Raw genomic sequence first — 13,021 nt, 5'->3', positions numbered from 1 at the left:
AAGGACAGCTCTGACAGAACTATGGCTTGCCCAGGGTCATCCAGCAGCTGCAAGTGGAGGAGTGGGGAATCAAACCCAGTTCTCCCAGATTAGAGTCCGCACACTTAACCACTACACCAAACTGGCTTTTGCATAAATATCTTGCATAAATACCTTGGATTTATCCCTGGTTATAACAGCATCCGTTTATCCCAGGACAAGTGTGGGTTGAAACTGGGGTGACCTCAATGTAATGTGGAAACAAAAAATACCCCAAGATAATTACAGGGTTGAACTCGAGTGTAGTGTAGAATGTAAAAATACCCTGAGATAATTACAAGGGTGAACTTGCATGTAGTGTAAAATGTAAGTTCGGGAACAGGGTTGAACCAGGATTTAAGGTTTAGTGCGGAAAGGACCATAGTGTTAAGAGTTTCATATTAGGGTCTGGGAGACCTGCGTTTGAACCCCCACTTTGCTGTGGAAGCTCAGTGAGTGACTTTGCACAAGTCTCACACATTCAGCCTAACCTACCTCACAGGGCTATTGTTAGGATAAAATGGAGGAGACAAGAATGATGTAAGCTGCTTCGGGTCCCCATTGCAGAAAAAGGCAGGATACAAATGAAGTAAATAAATAATAAATATAGTTGAAGATGGGGAGCAGATAAAAGGTAGATTGGTTGGTGGGTGGCAAGGAGAGAAGGAAGCAGAAAAAGGTGAGGATATGAGGGTTGCCAGGATGATGGCAAGAGGAAATGGTGTGGGAAGGTGATACAGGGGGAAATGAGGTACCCCTCTCAAGTCCTTGCAGGTTCCCCGCTGTATAACTAGGCCCAGCCCAACAACCAATGCCTTTAACTGGGTGATGGCTTTCCTGGGTAGAGGCTGCTAGGTGCAAGGAAGGAGGGAAAATTGAAGACGGGGATAGGTTGGCTGGTGGGTGGGAAGCAGGAATAGAAGACAGTTTATTATGGGAAAGAGGAAATAGTGGGGAGGTGAAATGAGATGCCCCACACAAATCCTTGCAGGTTCCCACTTGTATATTCTAACAGTCAGCCTGGCCAGATCTGAGGATACTTAATTTGGAGATGAGATGATTTTTTGACAAATCTGAAAAATGCCTCAGGTTTGCAGGAAAATCTGAAACCTAAAAAGAAAAGAAAAAACTTGGAGGGGGAGTTAAAAAACCAAAATGATAAAAAGAACATGTATAGCTTTGCAGATGCCCTCAGTGGCTGTTGCTAGGCAACCACAATAGTTTGGTCAACATTCCAGGCTTCTACTTTGTTTCTGTCAGCATAAGGCAGGGTCCTTTCCAGGGCTGTTTTGGTCATTGTAGGAGAACTTATTGTGGCCAGGCCTGGCAACAACCACCAGGCAAAGTGTGAGGAGGAGAGTGTGAGGAAGACAAGCAGGAGAGTGTGTTCTCCCCCCCCCACAAGTCCTTGCAGGCTCCCCCCAGTGTAAATGGCCCAGGTCAGCCAGCGCTGTAAAACTGTGCTATAGTTTTTCCTGAGGAGAGGCAGCCAGTGCAGGGATAGAAGAAAAGCTGAAGATAGGGTGGTAGATAAAGGCAGGTGGGCTAGTAGGTGGAAAGGAGAAAAGGAAGCAGCAACAAAAGGGGAGAAGCTATGGGGACTTTCAAGAAAGGGAAATGGACAGAGGGGAAGAGGAGAGGCCCCCCTGAAGTCCTTACAAGTCCCCCACTTGCTTTTCATATTAATACCAAAATCTTAGGCCTGGCTTATAGTGCAACGCTAGGCATTTGCTCTAAGCCCACTGGTTTTGATGAGTTTAGACTGGAGTACCTGTGCATAGGATTGCACTGTTACTCTATTAGGCTGTGATCACACACACTAAATAATCCACTTTCAATCCACTTTCAATGCACTTTCCAACTGGATTTTGCCAGTTCACACCAGTAAAATCCAGTTGGAAAGTGCATTGAAAGTGAATTATTTAGAGTCTGTGATCGCAGCCTTAGTCTAGGCTTCGTAGACTCCATGAGGCACACTTAACAGTTGTTTTCTTCATTCCATTCATGGAAGGCATCTTCTCTTCACAGAAGGACTTTGGCACAGAGGGACTCTGGCATGAAGATTATTGGATAATCAAGACCCACCCTACATTTTGTTGTGGTGAAAATATAGGGGATGGGGGAAATATGCGTGCTACCCTGAATTTTTTAGAGGGATAGTATAGGGGGGAAATCTAACAATAACAACAACAACAATAATATGCTGCATGGTAATATCCGTATATGAGTATGTAAGTGCTATACATATCATTATTGTCTTTTTCTTTGGGGTATTTAACTGTCTTTAGGCTGCCACTGCTCTTAATGCTTTTTAGTTCAACAGCTATTGGAGATAAATGTGACCTTGAAGAATCCATGTTTTATTTTTTTATTCTCTTTCAGTGAGGCAAAGACCATTACTTGCTATAGGTTTATATTTGATACAACTCTGTTTGGTTCTTCCTTCTTATAGCTTTCAAACATAAATACAAATTAATAGCATTCACAAATATTACCTTTTCTGTGGCAACAGTTTCAAAATGTATAGTCACAACTATAGTTCTATCAGGGTGAGGGGCCAGCATACCTTCGAGACCGTCTCTCCCCATATGAGCCCCATAGAGCACTGAGGTCCACCAACCAACATCTCTTGGTGGTCCCTGGCCCCAGGGACGTCCGACTTGTCTCGACCAGGGCCAGGGCTTTCTCAGCCCTGGCCCCTGCTGGGTGGAATGAGCTCCTGTGTGAGATCAGGGCCCTGAGGAATTTATTACAATCCTGCAGAGCCTGCAAGATGGAGCTCTTCCACTGGACGTTTGGTTGAGGCAGCGGACGTCCCCTTCCTTGGGTCAGCCCCCATCTGTAGCCTGGGTCCTGAGAGCTTAAATCTTAAAGATATTTTAAAAACTTTAAATCTTAATACCATCGACTACTGAGGTAACTGGTTTTTATTAGAATCGTATGGCACATACAAGTTATGTTATTTATTTTGTGTTTTAATGTGGTTTTAATTGTATTCTATTTTATACTGTTGGAACCCACTCTGAGCCCGTTAAGGGGAGGGCGGGACATAAATCTAAATAAATAAAAAAATAAAATAAATAAAAAACCCAGGCCTGTCTACCCTCCCTGATTTTATTTTTTTATCAGTGATTATGTCAGCTATTTGACAAGTGATGCCTGTGACGTAAGGTGAGATAAGAAATGGATTTCCAAATAAAATATGAAGAATTAGAAATGATATTATTTTCTAATATTAATTAGACATGCACAAGAAATTCCTGGAGCTCTGCTACATTGGAGGGTCTGGAATTATGGGTTCATTGAAGAGCTTGCAAAGGCATATTGGTAATGGAGATATGAACACATAGAACAGTATCCTGCCTGTTAGGTGGCAAATAAACCTAAAATGAAAATATCTGGGCATGTTTCTCATATCTACATCAGATCATCTTTCATGTTGCTACAAGATGAGCTAACTGCAGTTCAAATGTGTGTTCAGAATGTTGTGCCATTTCATTCTGGACATATCCAAGAGGCCTGAGCAACTGTCCTACCAAACTGAACACAGCCCACCAGCAACAGATGGCAGCTCCCCAAAGACATAATAAAACTGCTTTTGCTGCTTACCTATGAGTACCTGGTATTTTTGGCCACTGTGTGACAGAGTGTTGGACTCATTGGGCCAGTAGCTTGATCCAACATTGGCATCTCTTATGTTCTTACAAAAACCATGGCTTGTGGGCTACATTTGTCTTGACCGACAACCAGTAACCATGTTGCAATGCTATTTATCTTGACAGACAACCAGTAACCACATTGCAATTCTATCATGGCATGTTCAGATTTTTTTTTCTCTGTGTTGTGATAAGGGTACATATAAGGAATGGGATCCTACACCCATGGCTCTAGTATCCAGTTTCGCATTTGTGGTTCTGGATTATGCCTGTGTACAAAAGGGCCACACAAAAGAGAATCACCACAGATAGCTTGGACAGTACTGATCATATCAAATCCTTTAGGTGTTTCCCCCCTCTGACCTGCAATACAGGACCAGCAGTATAAGAGCTGAAACTGCTGACCATCTGTTAGGTTTGTTACTCAAAGAGGCAGTCTTCTATTTAATGGGGGAATTCAGCTTTAAAGGAGACAAAGTGAGAGGGGGTAACTGGGATTTTCCACCTATGTATATGGGGATCTTGTCTGCCCCTCTCTTGAATGAAACACAACACAAGTTATGGGTAAAACTGGGAAAATTATTTATATATAAGCTGATCTGCACCAATACATTAAAGCACGAGTTGCCTTGGGCTTGCAATGCAAGCCTCCTAACAGGGCAAACTCACCCCAGCTCAGAGCCAGGTCTGGGATCCTTCTATACCTTATCCTTCACAGCCCACATGCCAGTGTATAGAGGGGGAGGGAAGGTCACATTCCTGCCCATGGCTGCAAAACCTTAAGGCTTGTCATATGCTCCCCTACCCCGAAGAGGCCCCCAACTGAGTCACCCTGACTGCAAAGACCATAAGCATCCAGTATGAGGACCCCCCCTTGTTGATATTTCAGGGTGCTTGCCAATTCCACACCCCTCAACCCATGCTTTTCCCACCACAGAGGAGGTTAGCCTTGGCTTAACTCCCCTCCCACCAACCATTAACCACCGGTCATACAGATTGCCTTGCAGATCAGCGCAGCCAAAGACTGACCCAGTAACCCTACTGTGCTCTCAAAGAATGTGGCACCAAGATTTGATCCTGAGGTGGAGACTGCCAACCTAGTGCCCAGATTGTTGCTGCCAAAATGCCCGACCATGGCGTGGGGAGGTGCTCCTGCCAACTGTTGATCAACTGGACACCAGTGTTACACCAGTGACTTCCATCAATGTGCTGCATTCTGCAAAGCAACAAAAACATCAGCCAGCACCAGTGACTGCCTTCAGTACCATATGCCCATGGTCTCCCATGGCCCAATGCCGTATCTCAGAGGGACTAGCCCCCTTCCTACAGCTGCCAAGCTGCTCCAATGCCAAAGAAGTGGGTACCAGAGTTACCCCTCTGCTAGCAATCCAGGCCCTCACATGGCCACTCTGGCCAACTCAGGTCCCTAAGGGTGCTCCCAGCCCTAGCGTTGCATCTGGACCCAGCACAAGTGACTGCCTTCAGCACTATGGCCTCTCATAGCCCAACACCATATTTCCCTCTAAGCTGTGGAGTCTTATGAGCAAAAACTCTACTTTGTGAGCTACTGGTATTAAAGTTGTGAGCGAGCAATTTGTCTACTGCATAAATTAGTTTGCTCTGGAGCCATCCTTTCTGAGCCAAGACAAAAACGTGTGAGCCGGAGGCTAAAACTGTGAGCTAGATCACACTAGCTCAGCTTAGAGGGAACACTGCCCTGAGTCTCAGCCAGAGGTCTCTTGCAATACCCCTCAGTGCTCCCTTGAACTGGAGAAGTTGGGGACAGCACCTTGGTCTCTAGTTTGCCAAGCAGCCATCCCAGCCCTATGACACAGCCTTTCCCTGAATGACTGCCCTCCTAGCGACAACTGCTCCTAAACCCATGGTGCTGCCCTACCCGAATCAGCCATGTCGGTGTATTTGGATGTGTTTTTGTCATTGCATTTTGGTGTAAAAGTTCTTGTTTGTTTTAGAGTGGTTGTTTCAGTTTTACTGTGAATCATTTTGACTAGCTTAGTTAGAAGGCAATTCATGTTACTAACTTAACAAAATATAGTACTGTTTATAAATTTGCCCACTCTATTAGAAATAGAAGCTTATAGAACAGTCTCAACTGAAGCAAACCCCTTCCCTGATTTTAGTTATTAATGTGTTATTCTTAACCAAACACTTTACTTATCATTCCCAGATACCCTACTCATCCCAGTACAATGTGCTTCATCTGAATTGCACCCTACTATAGTCAAGGATCCCATATCCCTCTTGGCTAACTCATTTCTTATTTCTTATTTCTTAAACTGAAATGCCTCTAAACTCGCACAAGTCACAACCCTGCATCTTTGTTGTTTTCGAGTTTGGACAGGGAAGGAGGTTGTGTCTTATAATGATAGACCCCACAATCCATCAAGGTCCATAGCATCCCTTTATACTGGCAGCCGCACTCTGGAATCTCAGGAAGAAGTCCCTCTTTCCCCGGACCTTCTGCAGACAAAGCGGACACCTGTTCACATGGACCTGGCCCTCTCCTGCAAAGAGAGCGGGTATAGCGCAGGCCAGGCTGTATAGTCCATTAAAATGATGCTGGGGAGTGCACCTGGGACCTTCTGCAGACCAAGCACGATATGGGAACCAATGCTCCCTCTCAGCTGTGGAGTCCGGCCAGACGAGCACACCAAGCCCCTTCCTATCTGGCCCTCACCCCCCTTTGTGGCTTGAGGGGTGGGGGGAGCCCCAGTCTCAAGCCACAGCCAGCCACAGCCCTCAGGTAAAGGGAACCTGCTAGCAGTTGCAACCAGCTGCTCCCCAGCTGCTGCACTGCTGGCAGGGCGCATGGCCATCCATTATTGGTGGTGGGGCACAAGGAGGCCTGATCCACAATTGTTGGCCACTGTATGGCTGTCTGGTGCAGTGGCGACCTGTTGCGGGAGGAGAGTCCTCCCCCAACAATAAGATGGCGTGACGGGAAGGAGGGTGCCAGCCAGCGAGTGGGGGCAGCAACCTGCATTTGGTGGCCTGTGGCTGCCAAAGTATTAGCAACCTGCCCACACGGGGAGGGCTCTCCCCAGACAGTGAGCTACTGTAGCAGGGAGGCGAGTACTAGCCAACAGCCAGCTGGTGGCTGTGGTTTGCACAGGAAATCTAAAGGAGGGAAAGGTTGGCCAGGAATGTGCCTGCAGCCAGCCCAAGGCCTCCTGCACCCTCCCCTGCCCAACAGCCGAGTTCACCATGGGATCATCCCATTAGCTGTGCACATGGACCTGGTCGTCTCCCAGATGCTGATCTGCCCTCAGAGGGTGGCCGCCACTGGATCTGGTCAGCAAGCTTGCCCTTGATTGGCTAGCACTCCCACGCTGAGCCATGGGCAGGCACTGGGCTTTCCCTTAGAGGAATCTTGTAAATAAGCCAGTCAGATGTTCAACTGGAAAGGGTTTTATTAAAATAAGAGTAAAAGGGCAAAATACACACATACAAATACATGGGAAACACACAAGCTAGCTAAGAGGAAATCAGGGAGGAGATGGGAGAAAGCAGAGCTCTTTGGTAAGGCCCAAAGTATTACATGGTGCTTATATTAAAAGTATTAATAGAATTGCAGGTTGCTGTTGGAATGAAGTAAAATTACATAAAATACACTGCTTAGATTAGGGCCTAGACTGCCACAAATGTAACATTGTAATTCTTGTTAGCAATGTTTAGTGCTGTATGAGTGAAATATGAAATTATGACAAATGTAAAATCTATTCCAATTACGTAAAAACTCTTGTACTTTCCTGAGTAGTGGTAACACTACCTGGGTTTAATTTCCATTGCAGAAAGCACTGAGATCTTATATGGCATTTTTTAAAAAAATGCTTTATTTACATATATACAAGCATAGTGCAAGTTGAGGCACAAGGCACCAGATTCATTTTATTTATACATACGTATATTCTCCTAGCTCACATATGAGAACAGAGTTCTTAGAAGACCATCTCCTAACAATTATTTTGCACTGAAGAAATATCAGTCAACTATTCTAGGTCATTAGTATAGCAGTAGCCAGCCAGCACAAATATTCTTTTGATATAGGCACTGATTCCCACCAAATGTGTCACTTTAGGCCAAGTCCACAGTGACAGACCCATCCAAATTCCAAAGTCCTGGGAGAGCGATTTCACAGCTATACCTAATATCATTGAGCTGTAAGCTATTCTTTTAAGATTTTCCATTTTCCACTGTATCCCAAAATGTCTTTTTTTCCTCTCTCAGCACCCAAAACTACTCTTTTTCTTGCACTATCTTTCATTTTTGTGCATGAAAGTGTTTCTATCTCTAAATTTTTCTCTTTGACCTCCAGACACAAGGGGCTAATATTTCCAGATCACAGTGCAAGATCTAAAGACAAAGTTCCTCTGTTGTGATTAGATCTTCTGTAGGATTCTCTTTTAAAATACATACCTGATATTCTCTTTGTGGACATTGGAGATTTCATTTTTAAAGCTTTTCCATCTCTGAACCACAGATCAACCTTTCTCTACAGACTACAAAAATGTTGCACAAATTATCCTCGCCAATAAGCCTCAGATATCAGAAAGAATGCAAGACAGAATTTTTAAAGAAAATATAAATAGAATTTAGCATTACAAAATCCACAGTTATCATTATATTTCCTATATTTCATGAATATGGTAGTGAAAGCATTTGCTGACACTAAAGATGTTATTGAGACAAAAAGAGGGGGGTGGGAACCAGTGTTCCCTCTAAGCTGAGTTAGTGTGAGCTAGCTCACACTAACTCAGCTTAGAGGGAACATTGGTGGGAACTGAACCTAGAAACCTAGGATCCAGAACATGAAAAGGGTAGTCATAGAAAAGAGGGCCAACAATAAAAACTTAATATATATATAGTATATAAAAATATATATGTATTTATTAACAAAGAATTTTAAAATATATAAGGGCCCAATCACACCTCACGTAAAAACACAAGGGCTAATGGACTTGACCTGACGTGATTCGGCCTGCATAGGCCATCTTCAGAGGTCAAACACAGTGAGAAACATATTGGCTTATACAATAGTATGGTACAATCATCTCTCCTTATATATAATTGTATTTTGGTCATGGACTCTCCTGAATATTCCAACACATCTCCCAAATCAGTTGGCTCCCAGGTGTGTCACTCAGAAGCTGTCCCTATCCACTGGCTGTGTTGCTTGAATCTCGCCTCCAACGTTCTAAACAGTTTGCTGTTCCTCTCCACCCCCCATAGCCAGTCAGAACACAGAGGTCATTTGCATATGCGGCCTCATTGGCCTTTGCCTCTAACCAGGAAAATGGTGGACTCTGTGTCCTTATATCCTGCTGAGATGGCCCCTGTATGACAGCCAATGTGACGTAGCAGTCAGGGCATCAGAGCATGGTAGAGGCTGCAGATGGGGGTTGGAAAGCTGAAGAGTGAAGGGGAAATAAAGGTAGGTTGATGATTGGCTGGGAAGGAGATAGGGTTGCCAACTCCAGGTGGGAAATTCCTGGAGATTTGAGGGATGGAGCCTGGAGAGGGTGGGGTTTGAGGAGTGGTGGGACCTCAGACAGGTATAATGCCATAGACTCCACCCTCCAAACCAGCTACTCTGTCCTGGGGAACCATTGCTGCCAATCTCCAGGTGAGGGCTGGAGATAACTCAAAATTACACCTGTTCTTTAGGTAGCAGAGAGCAGTTCCTCCAGAGAAAATGGTGGACTTGGTGTCATTATACCCTGCTGAGGTTACCACAGCAAATTGACACTGAGTTCCCAAGGCCGGGGCATCCGTCCAGAGCCTCTTTCTAGAGCTCGTATTTATTTCAACAATGGGCCTTATTCCTACTACAGATATAAAATATAAATACAAGAAGGACCAGAAAAAAGCTGCTGTAAAAAATAGAGAAATAAGTATATTCTACTGAAAAACATATTGACTTACTTCCAAAAAGAAACCACTAGGCACAGAATAAAAGTACAAATGAGGCCTCCAAAGATGCAATCACATGCCAAGTGGTGTTTCCTGGTAATGATCTAGAAACAAAAAATATATATGAACCAATGCATTCTACAGTTTTAAAACTTTATTCAGAAAGTAATTAATAAAGAAAATTATTTTGTTACTTCTGGTCCAGCATTTGGAAACCAGAGAATTGTTTTGGATTCATGCCCTCAAAACTGTAACCCCATAGGGTCTAAATGAAAAGGTGGACTGGTATGTAGTATGATTTGTCCCACTGTTCCTAAGGGGCAAAATTTGGGGGAGGTTCAGTAGGCTGCAGCATGAGGGGGAGGTGAAAGTCCTGTTCAACAAAGTACATCGATGGATGAAAGCCTGTGTACAAATTTCTACACTTTGATGAAAGCCTGTGTAGAAATTAGTTCCTGTGTTAATTATGAAACACGCAGTAACATTCTCCCTTTATGTTATTTGTAGGGTGGACTGTGATAAATTCATTTATTATAATAAGTGTAACAAATTAGTAATACACGACTTCAAATGTATATCAGCCAATGAAATTGTTGAATTGTATACATGTTTCATTGTATATATGAAAGTGTTGTATACCTGTTTCATACATTCATTAGAGCCTTCATTTCCCCCTGGCCAGATGGTATGTACCCAAGAGTGCTCAAATAACTTTCTAGAGAGCTTGCAGAGCCTTAGTCCATCATCTTCCAGACCTCTTGGAGGACAGGAGATGTGCCACAAGACTGGAGGAGGGCAGACGTTATCCCAATTTTCAAAAAAAGGAGGGGTGACCCAGGAAACTACAGGCCAGTCAGTCTGACCTCTGTCTCAGGGAAGATACTGGAGCAGATTTTAAAGGGATCGATCTCTGAGCAACTAAAGGACAACTTGGTGATCCAAGGAAGTCAGCACAGCTTTGTCCCAAACAGGTCCTGCCAGACCAACCTCATTTCCTTCTTTGACTGAGTGACAAGCTTATGGATCAAGGGAATTATGTTGTTTACCTAGATTTCAGTAAAGCTTTTGACAGTTTTCCCCATGATGTTCTGATGGGTAAACTAAGGACTGTGGACTGGATTCTAGGATAGTTAGGTGGATAGGGAACTGGTTGGAGAACCACACTCAAAGAGTAGTTTTCAATGGCATTTCATCTGAATGGGGGGAGGTGTCCAGTGGGGCACCACAAGTTCTGTGCCCAGTACTTTTCACTATTTTTATAAATGATCTGGATGAGGGTGTGGAGGGGTTATTCATTAATTCTTCAGATTACACTAAACTGAGAGCCAGTTTGGTGTAGTGGTTAAGTGTGCGGACTCTAATCTGGGAGAACCGGGTTTGATTCCCCACTCCTCCACTTGCACCTGCTGATGTGACCTTGGGTCAGTCACAAGCTCTGGCACAGCTGTCCTTGAAAAAGCGCAGTTTCTGTCAGAGTTCTCCCAGCCCCACCCACCTCACAGGGTGTCTGTTGTGGGGAGGGGAAGGGAAAGGAGTTTGTAAGCCGCTCTGAGACTCCAAGTGAAGGGCGGGGTATAAATCCAATCTCTTCTCTTCTTCTTCTAAATTGGGAGGAGCAGCAAACACACCAGAAGATAGAGGTAGAATTCAACAAGATATGAACAAACTGGGAAAGTGGGCAGATGTGAACAAGATGCAATTTAACAAGGATAATTGCTGAGTTCAACATCTGGGTAGCAAAAATGAGGAATACGTATACTGGATGAGGGATACACTTCTGGGTAGCAGTGTGTGTGAACAAGATCTTAGGGTGGGAGCAGCCGCCAGCACTGCAACCACCACAAACCATGTGGGAGCCTTTGGCAGGTTTGGGATGACCACCACCGCCGGGCCGACATTTAGCTTCTCTACCCCTGCCAACACAAGCGCCCCTGGGCTCTTCGGTGCTACTCAGAACAAAGGTTTTGGATTCGGCACCGGCTTTGGGACTGCAGCAGGCACCGGGACTGGCCTTGGGACTGGTTTGGGAACCGGGTTGGGCTTTGGAGGCTTCAGCACCTAGCAGCAACAGCAGCAGCAGCCAACCCTCAGCAGCCTTTTCAGCCAGCCCACTCAAGCCCCCGCCCAGTCCAACCAGCTGATCAACACAGCCAGTGCCTTGTCTGCCCCCACCCTCTTAGGAGATGAGCGGGATGCCATTCTGACCAAGTGGAACCAGATGCAGGCATTTTGGGGCACGGGCAAAGGCTACTTCAATAGCAACAGCGCCTCAGTGGAGTTCACACAGGAAAACCCGTTCTGCAGATTTAAGGTCATGGGCTACAGCTGCATGCCCAGCAACAAGGACGAGGATGGCTTGGTCACTCTGGTCTTCAACAAAAAGGAGGCAGAGATCCGAAGCCAGCAGCAGCAGCTCATGGAATCATTGCACAAAATCCTGGGCTCCAACCAGATGCTGACTGTCAATGTCGAAGGTGTAAAGATAATGCCCGACGACCAGACCGAGGTTGTCATCTATGTGGTTGAGTGGTCACCAAACGGGACCTCGAGGCAAGTCCCAGCCACCACCCTGTACACTCACTTTGAACAAGCAAACATCAAGACCCAGTTTCAGCAGCTTGGTGTGACCCTCACCCTGGCCAGGACTGAACTCTCCCCGGCCCAGGTCAAGCAACTGCTGCAGAATCCTCCTGCAGGTGTCGATCCTATCATCTGGGAACAGGCCAAAGTGGATAATCCAGATCCTGAGAAGCTGATTCCAGTGCCGATGGTGGGCTTCAAAGAGCTCTTGAGATGGCTGAAGGTCCAAGACCAGATGACAAAACAGCATCAGACCCAGAGGTCATTTCGGGGGGGGAACGCGGGGGAACGCTTCCAGCCGCCCTGCTTCCAGCCCTCATTCAGCCAGGAGGAGGCAGGAGAAGAGGGAGGGTAAGTTGCTTCCTCCCCACCTCTCCCCACCCCTGCGTGCCTGGGGCCAGGGAGGGCCTTGGTGGGGCTTCCTCGCACTCGGAGGGCCCTGGTGGGGCTTCCTCGCACTCCCGCTGGCCTTGCAGGTCCACTGCCGGGCCCCTGACATCAGGGGGTGTGGCATATGCTAATGAGGTATGCTAATGAGTTCCCCTAGCTCTTTTCCTACGAAATGACCCCTGATCAGACCACATTAGACATAATATCAGAAGACATCAGTGAGTTGCAGAAAAACCAGATGACTACGATGGCCAAAATAGCCCAGTACAAGAGGAAGCTGATGGACCTTTCACACAGAACGTTGCAGGTTTTAATCAAGCAAGAGATCCAGAGGAAGAGTGGCTACACCATCCAGGCCGAGGAGGAGCTGCTCCGCATGCAGCTGGACACGATTCAGTGTGAATTCAACGCCCCCACACAGTTCAAGGGTCAACTGAACGAACTGA

The 13,021-nt window shown here is 45.7% G+C and overlaps 1 protein-coding gene across 1 annotated transcript in view; it reads left to right on the top strand.

The window, feature by feature from the left end:
- The first annotated feature begins 11,367 nt into the window (after positions 1–11,367).
- The window catches only part of LOC107115657 (nuclear pore complex protein Nup54-like), a 1,867-nt gene continuing 213 nt past the window's right edge, over positions 11,368–13,021 (top strand). The window contains 2 exon segments of the mRNA XM_015417414.1: positions 11,368–12,443; positions 12,768–13,017. Coding sequence (XP_015272900.1) covers positions 11,368–12,443; positions 12,768–13,017 — 1,326 coding nt within the window.

Source organism: Gekko japonicus, unplaced genomic scaffold (genome assembly GCF_001447785.1).
Source record: "Gekko japonicus isolate JY-2015 unplaced genomic scaffold, Gekko_japonicus_V1.1 scaffold4228, whole genome shotgun sequence".
Classification (NCBI taxonomy): domain Eukaryota; kingdom Metazoa; phylum Chordata; class Lepidosauria; order Squamata; family Gekkonidae; genus Gekko; species Gekko japonicus.
This window is presented reverse-complemented; position numbering and strand designations above follow the sequence as displayed.